Here is a 14,842-nt window from a genome sequence, read left to right as displayed (position 1 = left end):
TCCATCTATGCACCCTAAATCTTTAGGTGGGCAAACCACATGCTTTTCTTAAATTTTAAAAAAGTACCACCAACACTCATGCAGATCAGGACTAGGGAGCCTTTGGTCCTCCCTGATGTTGCCAAACTACAACCCCCATCAGCCGCAAGAAGGAAAGCCAATGATCAGGGAAGATGGGAGTTGTAGTTCAGTAAACATCCGGGAGCCCAGAGGCTCGCCACATCTGACGTGCATCGGTATGGGATCACTTTTAAATGTTTTTTGATGACAGTTAAAAAGGTTTGGGTAAAATGTAATCGGTCTAGAAGGGTTAAAGCAAGACACAAATAACCAAATAATATTGTATGTAATTTTATTAAATTTCTGTACAGGTTTGAATAGGTTTGGGTAAATGGCCGGATAAGATATTTATTCATTTGACATTTGTTAACTTGATTTTTCTTATTTTTTGCAAATTAAAATTATGGAATAATTTTTTTAAAAAATAAAATAAAATAATGTTTTTTGATGAGAAATAATTATTCGTTAAATTTCTATACCGCCCTTCATCCAAATTATCTCGGGGTGGGCCATGAGATAAAATAAACATTGTATTACACATAAGACACACACAACCTGCTTTTTAGAAATAGCTTTAAAACTGGCCAGGACAGGTGATGTGGAGGTGAAGAAGTGACATTGTAGGGGCCAGCCAATCAGCACAGGGCACAGCCAGCTTCTGATGTGGACAGGAAGGGATGGGTTTCCCCTGACTCAGAACGAAAGGCTGCACTCCTGTACAAAACTAGTATATTTATTGCTCTTCGGTACAAAACTTCTGTACACTTCCCTGGTGGGCTGAGTGCTTGTGTTGATGCTCCCAGTTTGGAGCAGAAACATGCTGAGGTAGATGCAGCTGCTGTACAGACCCACTCTCAGGCACCACCACCACCAACAGACAGGTTTCAGTGCCTTACCTTCCTGCACCCCTGCTCCCTAGGAGACCAGGCCTTAAGGAAAAGGGTGTCCTTTGTGGATGCGGACCTTCCCAGCTTGAATAGTGCCCGTCGACTCTCGATGCCAGCGAGGGTGTACCAGGCCCAGTAAATCCCTCTACCTGCCTTTGGCCTCACATCTGCTTCTGGCCGCTCCAAGCCTTTATTGCCGCCTTGGAATCTGACCTCCCGCCTGCCTTGAACTCTCTTCTTCATTTGCAGCCCCGTCTGTGACCACATCTATCGCTCAGCTTGCCTGCCCACACCCAAAGCTGGACTGCGACTGCGGCTTGTCTCAGAGCTAGGGGAAGGCCTGATGACATTCTCCCCCATTTCCAGGACTGCACAACTCTGCGCTCAAAAAGGCAACAAGCAAAAGCAAGTTTCTGGACCTCATGGTTATGAAGATGCACAAAAAGCAGCCTGGGACATAAGGCACTAAAAGTTACTAGCCTATAAAAATGTTTACTAGCCTACTGAAGACCTGCAGATGGCGGCCAGAGAGCTCCTTCCCACTTGTTCATTGTGCAGGTGGGAGATTTTTTCTTCCGAAACAGGGATGGGAAGCTTTTGGCCCACCATTTTGGCCTGCAAAGGCCATGTCCCCCAACCCTACCCACCTGTCAATCAGCTGTCATCACTCATGACATCAGCTGCTGGGTGGGAGGGGGAGGTCCAATTTTGAGCTGCACAGGCAAGTTTCCGGCAGCGAGCAGGCGCTCACAGCCAAATCACCTGACGAGCATGGATTAAATCCCGCTCGGTTTGGCTGTGCATGTCTGTTGTTTGCTAAGCACAGGTCCACACAGCCAAAGCAAGCAGCTCCAGGTTTTTTGTAGCATCGACTTGCAGGACACTTTCCTGCAGTACCAAGCGCAGGGCTGGCAACGCCCCTTGCATTATGGTTTACGAGTGCCCGGCATGATGTCATTATGATGTCACATGATTGACAAGCAGGCTGTTCCCGGAGCCAAAGATCTTCACCCCTGCTCCAGCAGCTCACTCCGGTTTCTGTGCTGGGGACAGGAAAAGAACAGACATTTCTGTCTCTCCTCTGCCAGTCTACACACTTGCTTCCATGCATGTGTCTGTGGTAACCAGGCCAGTGCTTAACTGCAAGGTTCCCTTAAATAATATGAGCAATGTGAGCCAGAGGTTTTAGAGACTAGAGACAGGTGTGGCCTATTAGCCTTTCAAGCGATTGTCAGAAGAATGCCAGTGCATTCCATAACATCCCCCTTCTCCTTGCCAAACCAAAGCAGGATTAATTATGCAAAATGAGCAAATTATGAACATCTGCATCAACTCAGCCTTTTTTCTTTCTTTCTTTCTTTCTTTTTGGTATGTAATTAAAACTTTTTTGCGAGGATTTGTTTTTTTAAGCATAGAGAACATACCTTGCCCTGGATCTTGTGGGAATGACGTTTTGCCTTTGGCGGTCAGGGAGGGGCGCAGCTCTAAGCCTCCCCGAAGGTTCCAGGTAGGGCAGGGCAAAGGTTCAAAAACTAAACAAAACACCCGTGCAAATGCGGTGAGGCAGCCAGTGGGAGGGGAGAATAATTAAAAAATGGCAAGACTTGGCATGCATACACACCCTTTGTACAATTAGCGTTATTTCAGTGCCACTTCTAGACTTTTAAGTGGCTTGCAGCAAAAACGTTGAAACCGCAACAACGCCAGCCACTTCATTCGAGTTGTAAAACAACCAGAAAATGACCCTGTAATTAATCCTACTTTGCTAAGTCAAGAAGAATACTATCTCTTGCTCGGCATCTCATCCTAAAGGGGCCAAAAAGTTATGAAGACGTTTCACATGAGGAGCAAGGATTCCACTAAGCAGGAATGAAGACTCCTCAATTGTGTGTTGGGGGGGTTGGACTAGATGACCCTCATGGTCCCTTCCAACTCAACAATTCCGTGATTCTAGCCAGAAAACACTGCTCCTGGCGAAGAATAGCCATGATTTTGGTGACAGCCTCAACAGGACATCTCTACTTGGTTTAAATCTCTTTTTGGAGGGGGGGGGGCATACGGGAGAAGGTGCTCAGTCAAATATGCCAGGGCATCTATTCCTGCATTGCAGGGGGTTGGACTAGATGACCATTGGTGTCCCTTCCAACTCTACGAATCACCCTGATAAAACTGGTATAGTACATTCCTCCCTTGGGGAGGGGGTCCCTTCGCACCCCATAATTCTATGATTCCAACAGCCAATGAAATGCTTTCGACACCAACTTCAGTTCCCAGACTGTCTTCAAGGCAAGCCCCCCATGCAACTGATTACAGTAATCAAGCCGAGAAACTACCAGTGTGTGCATCACAGCAGCAATGCCCCCCCCGTTATCTAGAAAGAGGTGCAACTAGCTGGAAGAGGTGAAACCTCACAAACGGCTGCAACTACCAGAGCAGTCTTGATCCCCATGTACAGTTATGGTCCAGATTGAGATAGGATGCAGAAAATCAATTTCAAAATATGGATTATTATTTTTTGCTGATTTTCAGGACCAAAGCCCTTTCAGAGCAGCTTGCAATTACGGCAGCATTACCAACCTGACCTTTAAAACCACATAGAAATAAGGATTTTTCCAAAAGCCAAAAGGTTAGCAGAATAACATAAAGACAAAAAAGAGTATCTATTGTAATGCTAGGCTGCTTGCATCCGTCATATACAGTCTGCATGCGGTACATAATCCATCTTGCAAACACAAGCAAGTTTAAACCATACCAGCTACCTAAACAAAGGCAGATTGAAATGGGAATTTCTCCAAGGCCCAACTATATGGATAGGGCGAAACTGTGTCATCTGCCAGGGAAGGAGTCCAATACAGTAGGACCTCGGGTTAAGAACTTAATTCATTCTGGAGGTCCGTTCTTAACCTGAAACTGTTCTTAACCTGAAGCATCACGTTAGCTAATGGGGCCTCCCACTGCCACTGCCACGCGATTTCTGTTCTCATCCTGAAGCAAAGTTCTTAACCCGAGGTACTATTTCTGGGTTTGCGAAGTCTGTAACCTGAAGCGTCTGTAACCTGAAGCATCTGTAACCCAAGGTACAACTGTAGATGAGGAGCCACCAGGGTGAATAAAAATCAACAACTATTTTTTTTAAAAAATTGATTTTTAAAATTTAAATAGATATTTTTATTTAAATCAATCTTTTATTTAAATTGGATTTTTTTAAATAAAATGCTTTTGGAGGAAAAATCTTTCTAAAGATAGTTTTCTATTTAAGCTGGATTATGGAGAAAGCCAGAGAGTTCCAGAAAAACATCTACTTCTGCTTCATTGACTACACAAAAGCATTTGACTGTGTCGACCACAGCAAACTATGGCAAGTTCTTAAAGAAATGGGAGTGCCGGATCACCTCATTTGTCTCCTGAGAAATCTCTATGTGGGACAAGAAGCTACAGTTAGAACTGGATATGGAACAACTGATTGGTTCAAAATTGGGAAAGGAGTACGACAAGGCTGTATATTGTCTCCCTGCTTATTTAACTTATATGCAGAATTCATCATGCGAAAGGCTGGAATGGATGAATCCCAAACCGGAATTAAGATTGCCGGAAAAAATATCAACAACCTCAGATATGCTGATGATACTACCTTGATGGCAGAAAGTGAGGAGGGATTAAAGAACCTTTTAATGAGGGTGAAAGAGGAGAGCGCAAAATATGGTCTGAAGCTCAACATCAAAAAAACTAAGATCATGGCCACTGGTCCCATCACCTCCTGGCAAATAGAAGGGGAAGAAATGGAGGCAGTGAGAGATTTCACTTTCTTGGGTTCCATGATCACTGCAGATGGTGACAGCAGTCACGAAATTAGAAGACGCCTGCTTCTTGGGAGAAAAGCAATGACAAACCTAGACAGCATCTTAAAAGCAAAGACATCACCTTGCCGACAAAGGTCCGTATAGTTAAAGCTATGGTTTTCCCCAGTAGTAATGTACGGAAGTGAGAGCTGGACCATCAAGAAGGCTGATCGCCGAAGAATTGATGCTTTTGAATTATGGTGCTGGAGGAGACTCTTGAGAGTCCCATGGACTGCAAGAAGATCAAACCTATCCATTCTCAAAGAAATCAGCCCTGAGTGCTCGCTAGAAGGACAGATCCTAAAGTTGAGGCTCCAGTACTTTGGCCACCTCGTGAGAAGAGAAGACTCCCTAGAAAGACCCTGATGTTGGGAAAGATGGAGGGCACAAGGAGAAGGGGACGACAGAGGATGAGATGGTTGGACAGTGTTCTCGAAGCTACTAACATGAGTTTGGCCAAACTGTGAGAGGCAGTGAAGGATAGGCGTGCCTGGCGTGCTCTGGTCCATGGGGTCACGAAGAGTCGGACACGATCTGAACGACTGAACAACAACAACAATAGTCCAAAGGCTGTTCATCAGAAATAAGGATTTGTTTTAAGTTTCTCATGTGTGCTAAAACTCCAGTCTGTATTCCCCCCCACCCCCCAATTATTTAACCACATCAGTTATCAGACATGGATACATATGCTATAATGTTATTGTTTCAGTTAAATAAATTGTTTAAATTGTTATTACGGAAATGATTATTTTTCTCCCTTCAATGAAATACAGCAGAAAAGTTGTCCAAATATCAACAGTTAACTTATTAAGCCTCACAATAATTTCATAATTACCTGTCTATGTATTTCTAATAGTATAATCAAATCTGTAATTTTTTATAAACTGTAAAAACTACTCTGAAAATTATTATTCCAAAACGAAACCTTCCTCTGGTTGTAAATATTAAGATGATACCAGCAAGGATGAGTCTTTCTGTAAAAAAATGATTTAATCAAGTCTTACTGACTAGTGATTTAAATCATGATTTAAATCAATTTGATTTAAATCAACTCCACCCTGGGGCCACCACCAAAAAAGACCCTGTCTCGTGAATTTACTAACAGGTCTGCGCGCAGGGCCTCTGTGGCCCAACGTTTACACCAGAGGTTGCCAATATGGGACCCTTAAGGTCTTCTCCTGGAATCGACAAAGCTTCTGAGCACCTGTATATGCACACCTATTGCCCTCTTTTCTCCTGGGAAAATTACATAGAGCTGAAGGAGGAAGTTGAAAAAGCAACGCTCTCCCCCACTTCCTCTTTCCCCTTTAGGTGCTTTGCAAGGTCAGATTACTTCTACTGGCTCCCATGGAAAAGCATTCACACCCTCTCTTTTTCTGTCTCTCCAGTTCGCAAGAAAAGGGAACAGAGGGGGTTGCATCCATGGCCCTTACTCAAAAAATACAAATGTGCCCACAAGTCACACACACACCCCCCACAAAAAAGTTTGACAGCCCCTGATTTATGAGAATGCCTGAGGTGTTTAGCTACATTGCCTTACGTAGGAAGAAGATTCTTAAATCTGTTTATAATTGTATAACCCGAAAGGACCCACAACAGGCTTTTTCCAACGTAGGCCTCACTACCGCCCTCCATTAATGCAGCTGGAAATTTTGGCTTCCTCAATGAAGCATTATCTGCAGGACCTCCCCTTATGCAAGATAGATATAGATCTAACTGGTATCAAAAGACCCCTGGTGGATCAGACCAAAGGCCCACCTATTTTAGCATCCAGATCCTACCCCAATTTAAAGTTTAATAGATTTATAAGCCACTTTAAGAAGACATTCTTCACAAAGATGTGCTAAATAACAAAAGCCACCAAGGAGAATAGTTTCAAAACATATAGCAAACCAAACCTATTTCGTAATATTCTAGCCCATCAAGCAGCGCTCCCCCCCCCCCATTTCTTAAGTAACAACGAACGGACACAAACTTCAAATAAATATAACCCGGCAGCTTCCAAGTTTTTAAACGTGCGCAATTCGTTCACTCTAGCACATCAGAAAATATTTCCCAACGCATCCTGAAAAAAATTCCAGTGCACATTTACCCCAATATCATAGGAACATTTTCCTAATTCAAATCTGTACGGGGAACCCACATCGCAGGCAAAAAAATAAACATCATACTACCTGCAATTTAGAGCGCTATCTCTGCAGTCCAGTTTGCAGGTTTTCAAGGACCACTTAAAGATGTCAAGGGAAGGAGCCAACCTGTCCTCCCAGGCAACTGATTTCTTTAAGTGTGGGGCCATCGCCAATAAGGCCCTGCTCCACATCACCAGACAGACCACCTTAGCTGTCAGGCACCTGAGCAAGGCCTCTGGAACAGTTCTTAAGGTACAGGAAGATTGGTACAAGGGCAGGTGGTCCTTCTGGCCCACCATTTGCCTCAGAGAAGCACACAGCCGGGGCAGTAGCCCTCTCTCGCTGTTCTTTTCCCAGCAACTGGTAGTTCAGAGGCATAACGCATCTGAAAACCAGAGGTAGGATATAACCATTATTTCTTGTTACCATGGATACATCTTCCTCGGGATCATATGCCTCTGAATACCAGTTGATGCAAACCACAGGTGGGGAGAGTAGTTCTGTTGCATTCAGGTCCTTCTGGCGGGCTTCCCATTGTGATATCTGGTCGGCCGCTGTGAGAACAGAAGGCTGGACCAAACAGGCCCTTGGGCTAACCCAACACGGCAGGGGTTGGCAACCTAAGGCCCATGGGCCACAAGCGGCCCACGGGGGTCGTTTTACCAGCCACCGAGCCGCCACTCAGCGAGTCCCCGTGTGCTGCGCTAAACCGGCAGAGTGTGGCACAGAGACTCGCTTTTGCAGCACCGGAAATTGCATCTGCACACACACCAAAAATTGCACCTGCGCAGATGCCGGAAATCGCATGCCCGCAATCCAGCCCACAGGGGGACTCTGCAGCAGTGAACTGGCCCAGGCAAGGTAAGGCTTGTCGACCCCTGCAACAGGGCATCCTCTAAGCGCCGGCCCACTTATAAGACAAGGTGAGGCGACTGCCTCAGGCGGCAAGATTGACAGGACAGCAGATCCAGCTTCCAAGAGAAGCATCTGGCAGAGACTGACGCACCAGCAGACAGATATGGCACACACCTGGGAGGCAGCCCTCAATGCTGCCTCTACAGTGGCCAACAGGAGGCGCTGCTGGTCTCCTCCCACCCTTGCTCCCGATGTGGATTTATTGCCCCCCTGTTCCCTGGCAGGGAGGGGACACCATTTTGTGGTTCGCCCCAGGTGCCGAAATGTATTTGGGCCAGCACTGGCTCCTCTTATGTTCTTATCAATTTTTTAAATGTAAAGCCGTCTAGGCCAGTGGCCTTTGTCACCATTTTATGGCAGAGAATCCCATAGTTTCACTACATGCCCTGTACTTCCCCTTTGTTCTTGAGGGCAGATCCACACCATAAAGTACACCCGACACATATTCAGAGCACACAAATTGCCCCCAAAGAATCCTGGGGACTATGTATTGTCAAGGGTGCTGGGAGCTGCACAAGAGGAAGTTGCAGTTCCCAGGATTTCATAGAATCATAGAGTTGGAAGAGACCACAAGGGCCATCCAGTCCAACCCCCTGCCAAGCAGGAAACACCATCAAAGCATTCCTGACAGATGGCTGTCAAGCCTCCGCTTAAAGACCTCCAAAGAAGGAGACTCCACCACACGCCTTGGCAGCAAATTCCACTGTCAAACAGCTCTTACTGTCAGGAAGTTCTTCCTAATGTTTAGGTGGAATCTTCTTTCTTGTAGTTTGAATCCATTGCCCTTGTCCGCTTCTCTGGAGCAGCAGAAAACAACCTTTCCCCTCCTCTATATGACATCCTTTTATATTTGAACATGGCTATCATATCACCCCTTAACCTTCTCTTCTCCAGGCTAAACATACCCAGCTCTCTAAGCCATTCCTCATAAGGCATCGTTTTCAGGCCTTTGACCAATTTGGTTGCCCTCCTCTGGACACGTTCCAGCTTGTCAGTATCCTTCTTGAACTGTGGTGCCCAGAACTGGACACAGTATTCCAGGTGAGGTCTGACCAGAGCGGAATACAGTGGTACTATTACTTCTCTTGATCTAGATGCTATACTCCTATTGATGCAGCCCAGAATTGCATTGGCTTTTTAAGCTGCTACATCACACTGTTGACTCATGTCAAGTTTATGGTCTACCAAGACTCCTAGATCCTTTTCACATGTACTGCTCTCAAGCCAGGTGTCACCCACACCTGGGTGTGAGGCAGGTGGAGTTATGTGATTTGAATGTGTGTGGGCATGTTTTAAAGGTATGGTACGGATCTTCCCCAAATCTTCTGTCAATCATCTTCAGAAGAACATTGAAAATTGCAATTAACCCTCTGGTAGTAGGAGAGCAGGAGAAGATAAACTTCTCATCCATTTTCTCGACGCCATGCATTAGTTTACAAACAAAACGATGCCTTTTCCCTTCTTACAACAGATCGCAGCGCTCATGTTTCATAAGCAGCCTTTTAAATTGCAAGCTTCCACCCAGCATCTCTGCTTTGGGTGATGTTGCAGGAGCAAAACATCCATCTCATATGGAAACCACAAGGCGTTTTCCCCAACATGCGACACTTCAAATATGATTGGACTCCAACGCCCATCAGCCCAAGTGAGCAAGGCCAAAGGTCAGGGGAAATGGGGAGATGCAGCCCAGCGATATCAGGAGTGGACCAGCAGATGGAGAACGCTGCAGGGAAGGAAGCAAACAAACCAAAAGCTGGAACCTTCTGCACGTTTATTCAGAATCAAATGCCAATGTACTCCGTGGGGCTCCCTCACAAGGAAGCACGCACAGGCTCCAATTGTCTGCACAAGCCCCACTGAATTTTGTGGAGATGATGTCTGAGCAAACTTGCACAGGACTCGGCTGTGACTGCTTGCCCAAACTAGGGACCACTTCAAAGGCAGGACAACTTTTTCAAACGGAGGGCCAAATTCTTTTCTCGGCAACCTTCTGTAGGTCACATGTCATGGGTAGGTGGGGCCTGCTAGAGAGCACGAAGCCGACCGAGAAGACATTTATTAAACACATGCCAAAACATTCAGTCCCAAAGCTTTCGCCATCGTTTTTTTAAAACTTTCGGATCCCGAAATGCAAAGAAATGGGACTCGCTGTTAATATTTTCCTGCATGTCTCCCTCCCATCTATGACCTTTACCTTCTTTTAAAAAAACTCAACAAACCCACCCTAAAGCAGCTGCTTACAGAAGGAACGAAAATGGGAGGGCGCACCACTGGTGTACAAAACTTATCCCCGAGTGCATGATCCGCTTGAGAATTCCAACCCACCAGTTGGAAGATCAGCAATTTAGAGCTCACGTTTGAGCAAAACAAAACAAAACAAAACAAAAAGTATTCCCACTCACTCTCTAAAACATAGATTAGCGTTTCCAGAATCCATCTTAATGCTTTTCTGGCTGCAATCCCACTCCCAGCGAGGCCTCTGAGCTCCTATTGACTTGAGTGGGATTTAAGCAGTTTAAATAAACGTGCAGAACCAACCCGAGGCCCTAAAGACAGGGAGACGTGTGGCCCAAATCCCGGCAGCTTAAGACTGGATGAACTTTAATGACAATCCCAACACACACACCACACACACCTCACTCTCACTCTCTCCTTTTCACTAATCCTTTTAAGGCTTGGGCTGCTGGGTTCTTTTCACTTTTTAATCTGCGCACAGCACAACTCCCAAGGAGCCGGCAGGAAACTCCAGTTTCTCCTCCCTGCCTCTCTCATGCAGAAACACAAGGGAGCATCCCAAAGCAAGGGAGAATTGTGGGGAACACAACAGTGAAGGGAGGAAAAGGCAGGGATGAACAGGAGGGTGGCATTTATTTCTGTGGACAAAAAGATCCTGATGCTACCAGAGACCCCTTTATGGACTAAGCGACCCCCATTACAAGTGAGGCAGTGTGAGCACACACGGGGTGTTGGGGGGGGAGAGAGATAGGGGGACATTTCCATCCTTGCACACAAAAAAATACACCACGGTCAAACAGCGGCTGGCGGAGGCAGAGGGAGGGGGCAGGTGGTGGGGCAAAGTTGCTACAAAGAAAACCAAGCAGGCGGAAAAAGAAATTTCAGACGCGGCGTCAAGATGGCGCGGGAGACGACAGGCCTCTGGCAAAAACCTCTGGAGGGAAAACACCGGCTCTTCTGCCTTCTTCCTCTCTACCACAGACTCCCCATAATCCCCATTCCAATCCCTCTTTTTCTTCGCTCTACAATATAGTGGGTTGTTGGGGGGGGGTTGGTAACAGGTTGACAAATATGTGTGTGTGTATTTGAACAACAACAACATACAGCCGCCCCTCTCAAACCCGGAGCCCAAACAATACCTTACCTGTCTTTTCTTTGATTTCGCAGAGGACGGTGAAGAGAGCTGGCTTCATGCGGTGACAATTCAGGGCATGTTTCCTGCAGTTTAAACAGTGGGGGAGAGAGCAGATAAAGCCGGTGGTTTTTTGAGGGGAGGAAAGACTGGATTTGGAGTTGTCATGAAGAGAAAGGAAGCCTCTATCCATTTCCACAATAGCTCGCAGGCCTGAGCCTGGCGAATAAACCAATCAATCCTCCTTTATTCACAGTATATAATGGAGTCCCCTCTACGCCCCGAGTAATTCCCAGTATAATTCCAGCACCTGAACAGCCCAAATAATAAAATATATTTCCTTCAGTTGCTGAATTGTTTCTAAGAATGTGGAGGGGTGTTCAGGTACGGTAAAATGGGCAAAGTTTGGTCAAGTTAGGGAAGGTAGACAAAAGGGGGGGGGGATCTTAAGGAATGATCCCTGTTTACCCTTCACTGGAATTACATTTTTGCATTGCTTTGATTCCTCCATCTCTCATCTTTTAAAATCCATTTTATGCTGTATAAAACAAATTTCAAACACTTTCTTCTGATATATAATTGCAGCCTTTTGACATTCTTTTGGTTGCATAGTTCTCCCCATTTCTAAACAATAACTCAGTTCACTGTACTCGGGTTTTGCAACTCAGAAATTGAATAAAACCTGGAACATACTGGACAATCAAAGCACACAAGCACTTATTCAGAAAAGTAATCTTCAAATTATTTTGTTCCCCTGCCCCAAACAGAACTCGGTATTTAGACCATCATACAAACTCACAATTCTCCCCTCAAAACACAACTCTCCAAGTTCAGACTAACACAGTGTCCTGAGAGCCCTTTTCTCTCTATAATGCTACAACTTCCACAAACCAAGAATTCAGCACAGAAAATCTCCCCGCCAGACCTTGATATCTACAATTCACCTCACACTGGATTTAATCCATAGCTGCACAGATCATAGGAAATAAAAAGACACCCTTGAGGATTTTAACTTTCTCAGTATAAAATACTTCTCTTCCCAACAGCCACTTCACAACCCTTAACCACACCGGTCTTGCATTCTCTCACAAACACAGTGCCAATTCCCAGCAAAGAGGTGGGAACCTCCCAAAAATTTGGATGTCCAGACCTTTTGATACAAACCACTCCACACACAAATGCATATCTGAAACCAAACTTTGGCAATCGTTCTGTCAAACAGAAACCATCCGACCAATAATATTGCCTCTAATCTAAAGATTGGCCCACAGTATATATAAAGTCTTTTTTTAAAATGAATAAATAAAAATACAGCAGCCACACAAACTTATTATTCAAAGTTAGACAAAAGTCATAACTTCAGCATGAGACCCTTCAAAGAGTTTTATCTGCAAGTACAGTTGGTATTTATTTGCTCCCTCCAGATCAGCACGTATCACCAAATATAATCAAAAATTTAACTGTTAATATATTTAACTACACAACAGAGACCCTCTAAAACACCAACCTCTGGGGTTTGGGATACCCCTGAACCAAATGTGAAAATCTGGTGGCTTGGCTAAGTGAACAGGCAGGGAGTGAAAAGCCAAGCTACTAAAACATCTGGAAGGGAAGCAAGGTCTAGCGGTTTAAGCAGAAGGTATGGCCACAGGAATAATTTGAGCAGCAATCCCCGTAATCTCTCTCTTCAACCAAATTCCAGATCCCCCTATTATTTACGCTGGGATTCCACACCAACCACCCCTCCCAAACCAGTTCACCAGCAACAGCATCCTGTGCATATGTACGCCCCACAACAAGTTACAAACCCCAGAGAGCAAGTTCAGTTAACCTAAAATGGCCCAAGTCCCAAATGGAACAGGCCCCAGCAACCCTCTCTGTAATCCAACCTGGCTCCCCAGAAATCCGAACCTCTCCTTCCCAACTTCTCCACCCAACAAAAACAAGAGCCAACTTGCTCCAGACTTCCAGGCCTCAGGCTCTCCTTCTTTCTGAAGAGGCTCCACTCAAGTTCCCCCCAACAAGGGAATCCATTCTTAACAACCTCATCTTTCTTCCCCATCAAGTTCCCCCAAAATAACCCCACCTCCACGTTCAGTTCATGCCCAATCCAGCTTCCCAACTCCCAAATCCGGATTTGGGAGAATACCCCAATAAAACTGGAGCACCTCCACCCGAAACCTTGAACTTCCAAGTTTCCACCCAAGGCTCCTCTTCGGCGCACAACATGCGCCCCCGAGATCCGGCACCACCAAACTCCGCTGGAAAGCGCGGGCCACCCCACGGCCCCCAGGTCTCGGGTCCCACAACTTGCATCCCAAACTACTCCCCGCCACACAAAGGGAGAAACCCTCCAAGGCAACTTTCCAGCACCCTCCTCTCCCCACCAGCCCGTCCGCCCCGGAATGGCGAGAGGGTAACCAACTTTGCCTGCGCCTCGTCCAAGCTTTGGTCGGTGATGGTCATGATCTGTTGCAGGATGTCGCCGATGTCTTGCTTGCGCGGCTCGCCGTTATCCGAGGGGGGCTCGTGGAGGGAGTGGGGGGTCATGCTGGGGACCCCCGGCACAGCGGGATGGCCCGGGAGCCCCACGGGCCCCCGAGCTTGGATCAGCCTCCCTTGGTCATCCATTCCGCGGGGGCGCAAAAAGCCACCAAGGCGAAAACTGTCCAGCCGAGCGCGAGCGAGCGCGCACACAAAGACGCCGATCCTAACGCTGCCCAAATCCGGAGGCGCCCGGGCGACGTCGTGGAGGCACGGCTGGGTTTTGTATAGATATCTAGATCTATAGATAGCTATATGCAGATCTAGAGATCTCTATTATTCCATCTTGGCTGCGCGCTCCCACGGCACCCTTCCCTTGGAGACTTTGGGGCTGGGAAAATGGAGTCCCACACAAGGGCTGGAGGAGGAGGAGGAGGAGGAGGAGGAGGAGGAGCTGGAAAGAGGGAGGGAAGAGGAGGAAAAAGGAGGAGGAGGTGGAGGAGGCGAGAGCAGCTCTCTCTGGGCTTACCTCCCTCCTCCTTCTCCTTTCTTCTTGCGCCTCCCCTCCTTTTCCAAGCTAGCGCTGCTGTGTGTATAAAGAATACATTTATGGTACTGTATAGAGAACAGCGCTCTCTCTCTCGTCCTTCTTCTTTGCTGCCCCCAGTCCGGCCCGCTGGAGAAAAGAACCTGGAGCGGGCAGCGAGAAAGCGCAAGAAGCCAGCCGCTTCCTTCCTCTGCTGCTGAAGATTAGAATATGATATCATGGAGTTGGAAAAGGGTCCTCCGGGTCAATTAGTCCAACCTCTACAATATAGGACTATGCAGCTGGATCGAAACTTGCTGCAGCCTTGGAGTTATGAGCTGGAGAGAAAGAAGGGATGGATGGATGGTAATGGCTTATGCACAGAATGCTTAAAGTACATTTATGACCCCCCAAGACTCCTGGGCTGATCGCCGAAGAATTGATGGCTTTTGATTATGGTGCTGGGAGGAGACATCTTGAGAGTCCCATGGACTGCAAGAAGATCAAACCTATCCATTCTCAAGGAAATCAGCCCTGAGTGCTCACTAGAAGGACAGATCCTGAAGTTGAGGGCTCCAGTACTTTGGCACACCCATGAGAAGAGAAGACTCCCTGGAAAAGACCCTGATGTTGGG

At 46.5% G+C, this 14,842-nt stretch overlaps 2 protein-coding genes across 5 annotated transcripts in view; both read right to left on the bottom strand.

The window, feature by feature from the left end:
• LOC117042747 (pre-B-cell leukemia transcription factor 2) overlaps positions 1 to 14,117 on the bottom strand; it is a 41,805-nt gene extending 27,688 nt beyond the window's left edge. Inside the window, exons 1-2 of one of the 4 annotated variants that reach the window (XM_033142383.1) lie at positions 13,623 to 14,117; positions 11,210 to 11,283 (exon numbers count right to left, since the gene is read on the bottom strand). In XM_033142383.1, coding sequence (XP_032998274.1) covers positions 11,210 to 11,283; positions 13,623 to 13,828 — 280 coding nt within the window. In that variant the 5' untranslated portion in view covers positions 13,829 to 14,117. Of the gene's footprint in view, positions 1 to 11,209; positions 11,296 to 13,622 lie in introns of all 4 variants that reach the window. The other 3 variants (XM_033142380.1, XM_033142381.1, XM_033142382.1) reach the window with 3 other exon arrangements.
• Positions 14,118 to 14,501: 384 nt separating this feature from the next.
• Positions 14,502 to 14,842, bottom strand: part of LOC117042416 (pre-B-cell leukemia transcription factor 2-like) — a 28,776-nt gene continuing 28,435 nt past the window's right edge. Inside the window, 1 exon segment of the mRNA XM_033141963.1 lies at positions 14,502 to 14,545. Within this exon segment, the coding sequence (XP_032997854.1) occupies positions 14,502 to 14,545 (44 nt within the window).

Source organism: Lacerta agilis, chromosome 2 (assembly GCF_009819535.1).
Source record: "Lacerta agilis isolate rLacAgi1 chromosome 2, rLacAgi1.pri, whole genome shotgun sequence".
NCBI classification, from domain to species: Eukaryota; Metazoa; Chordata; class Lepidosauria; order Squamata; family Lacertidae; genus Lacerta; species Lacerta agilis.
Note: the sequence above shows the minus strand (reverse complement) of the source record. Positions and strands in the feature narration are given on the sequence as shown.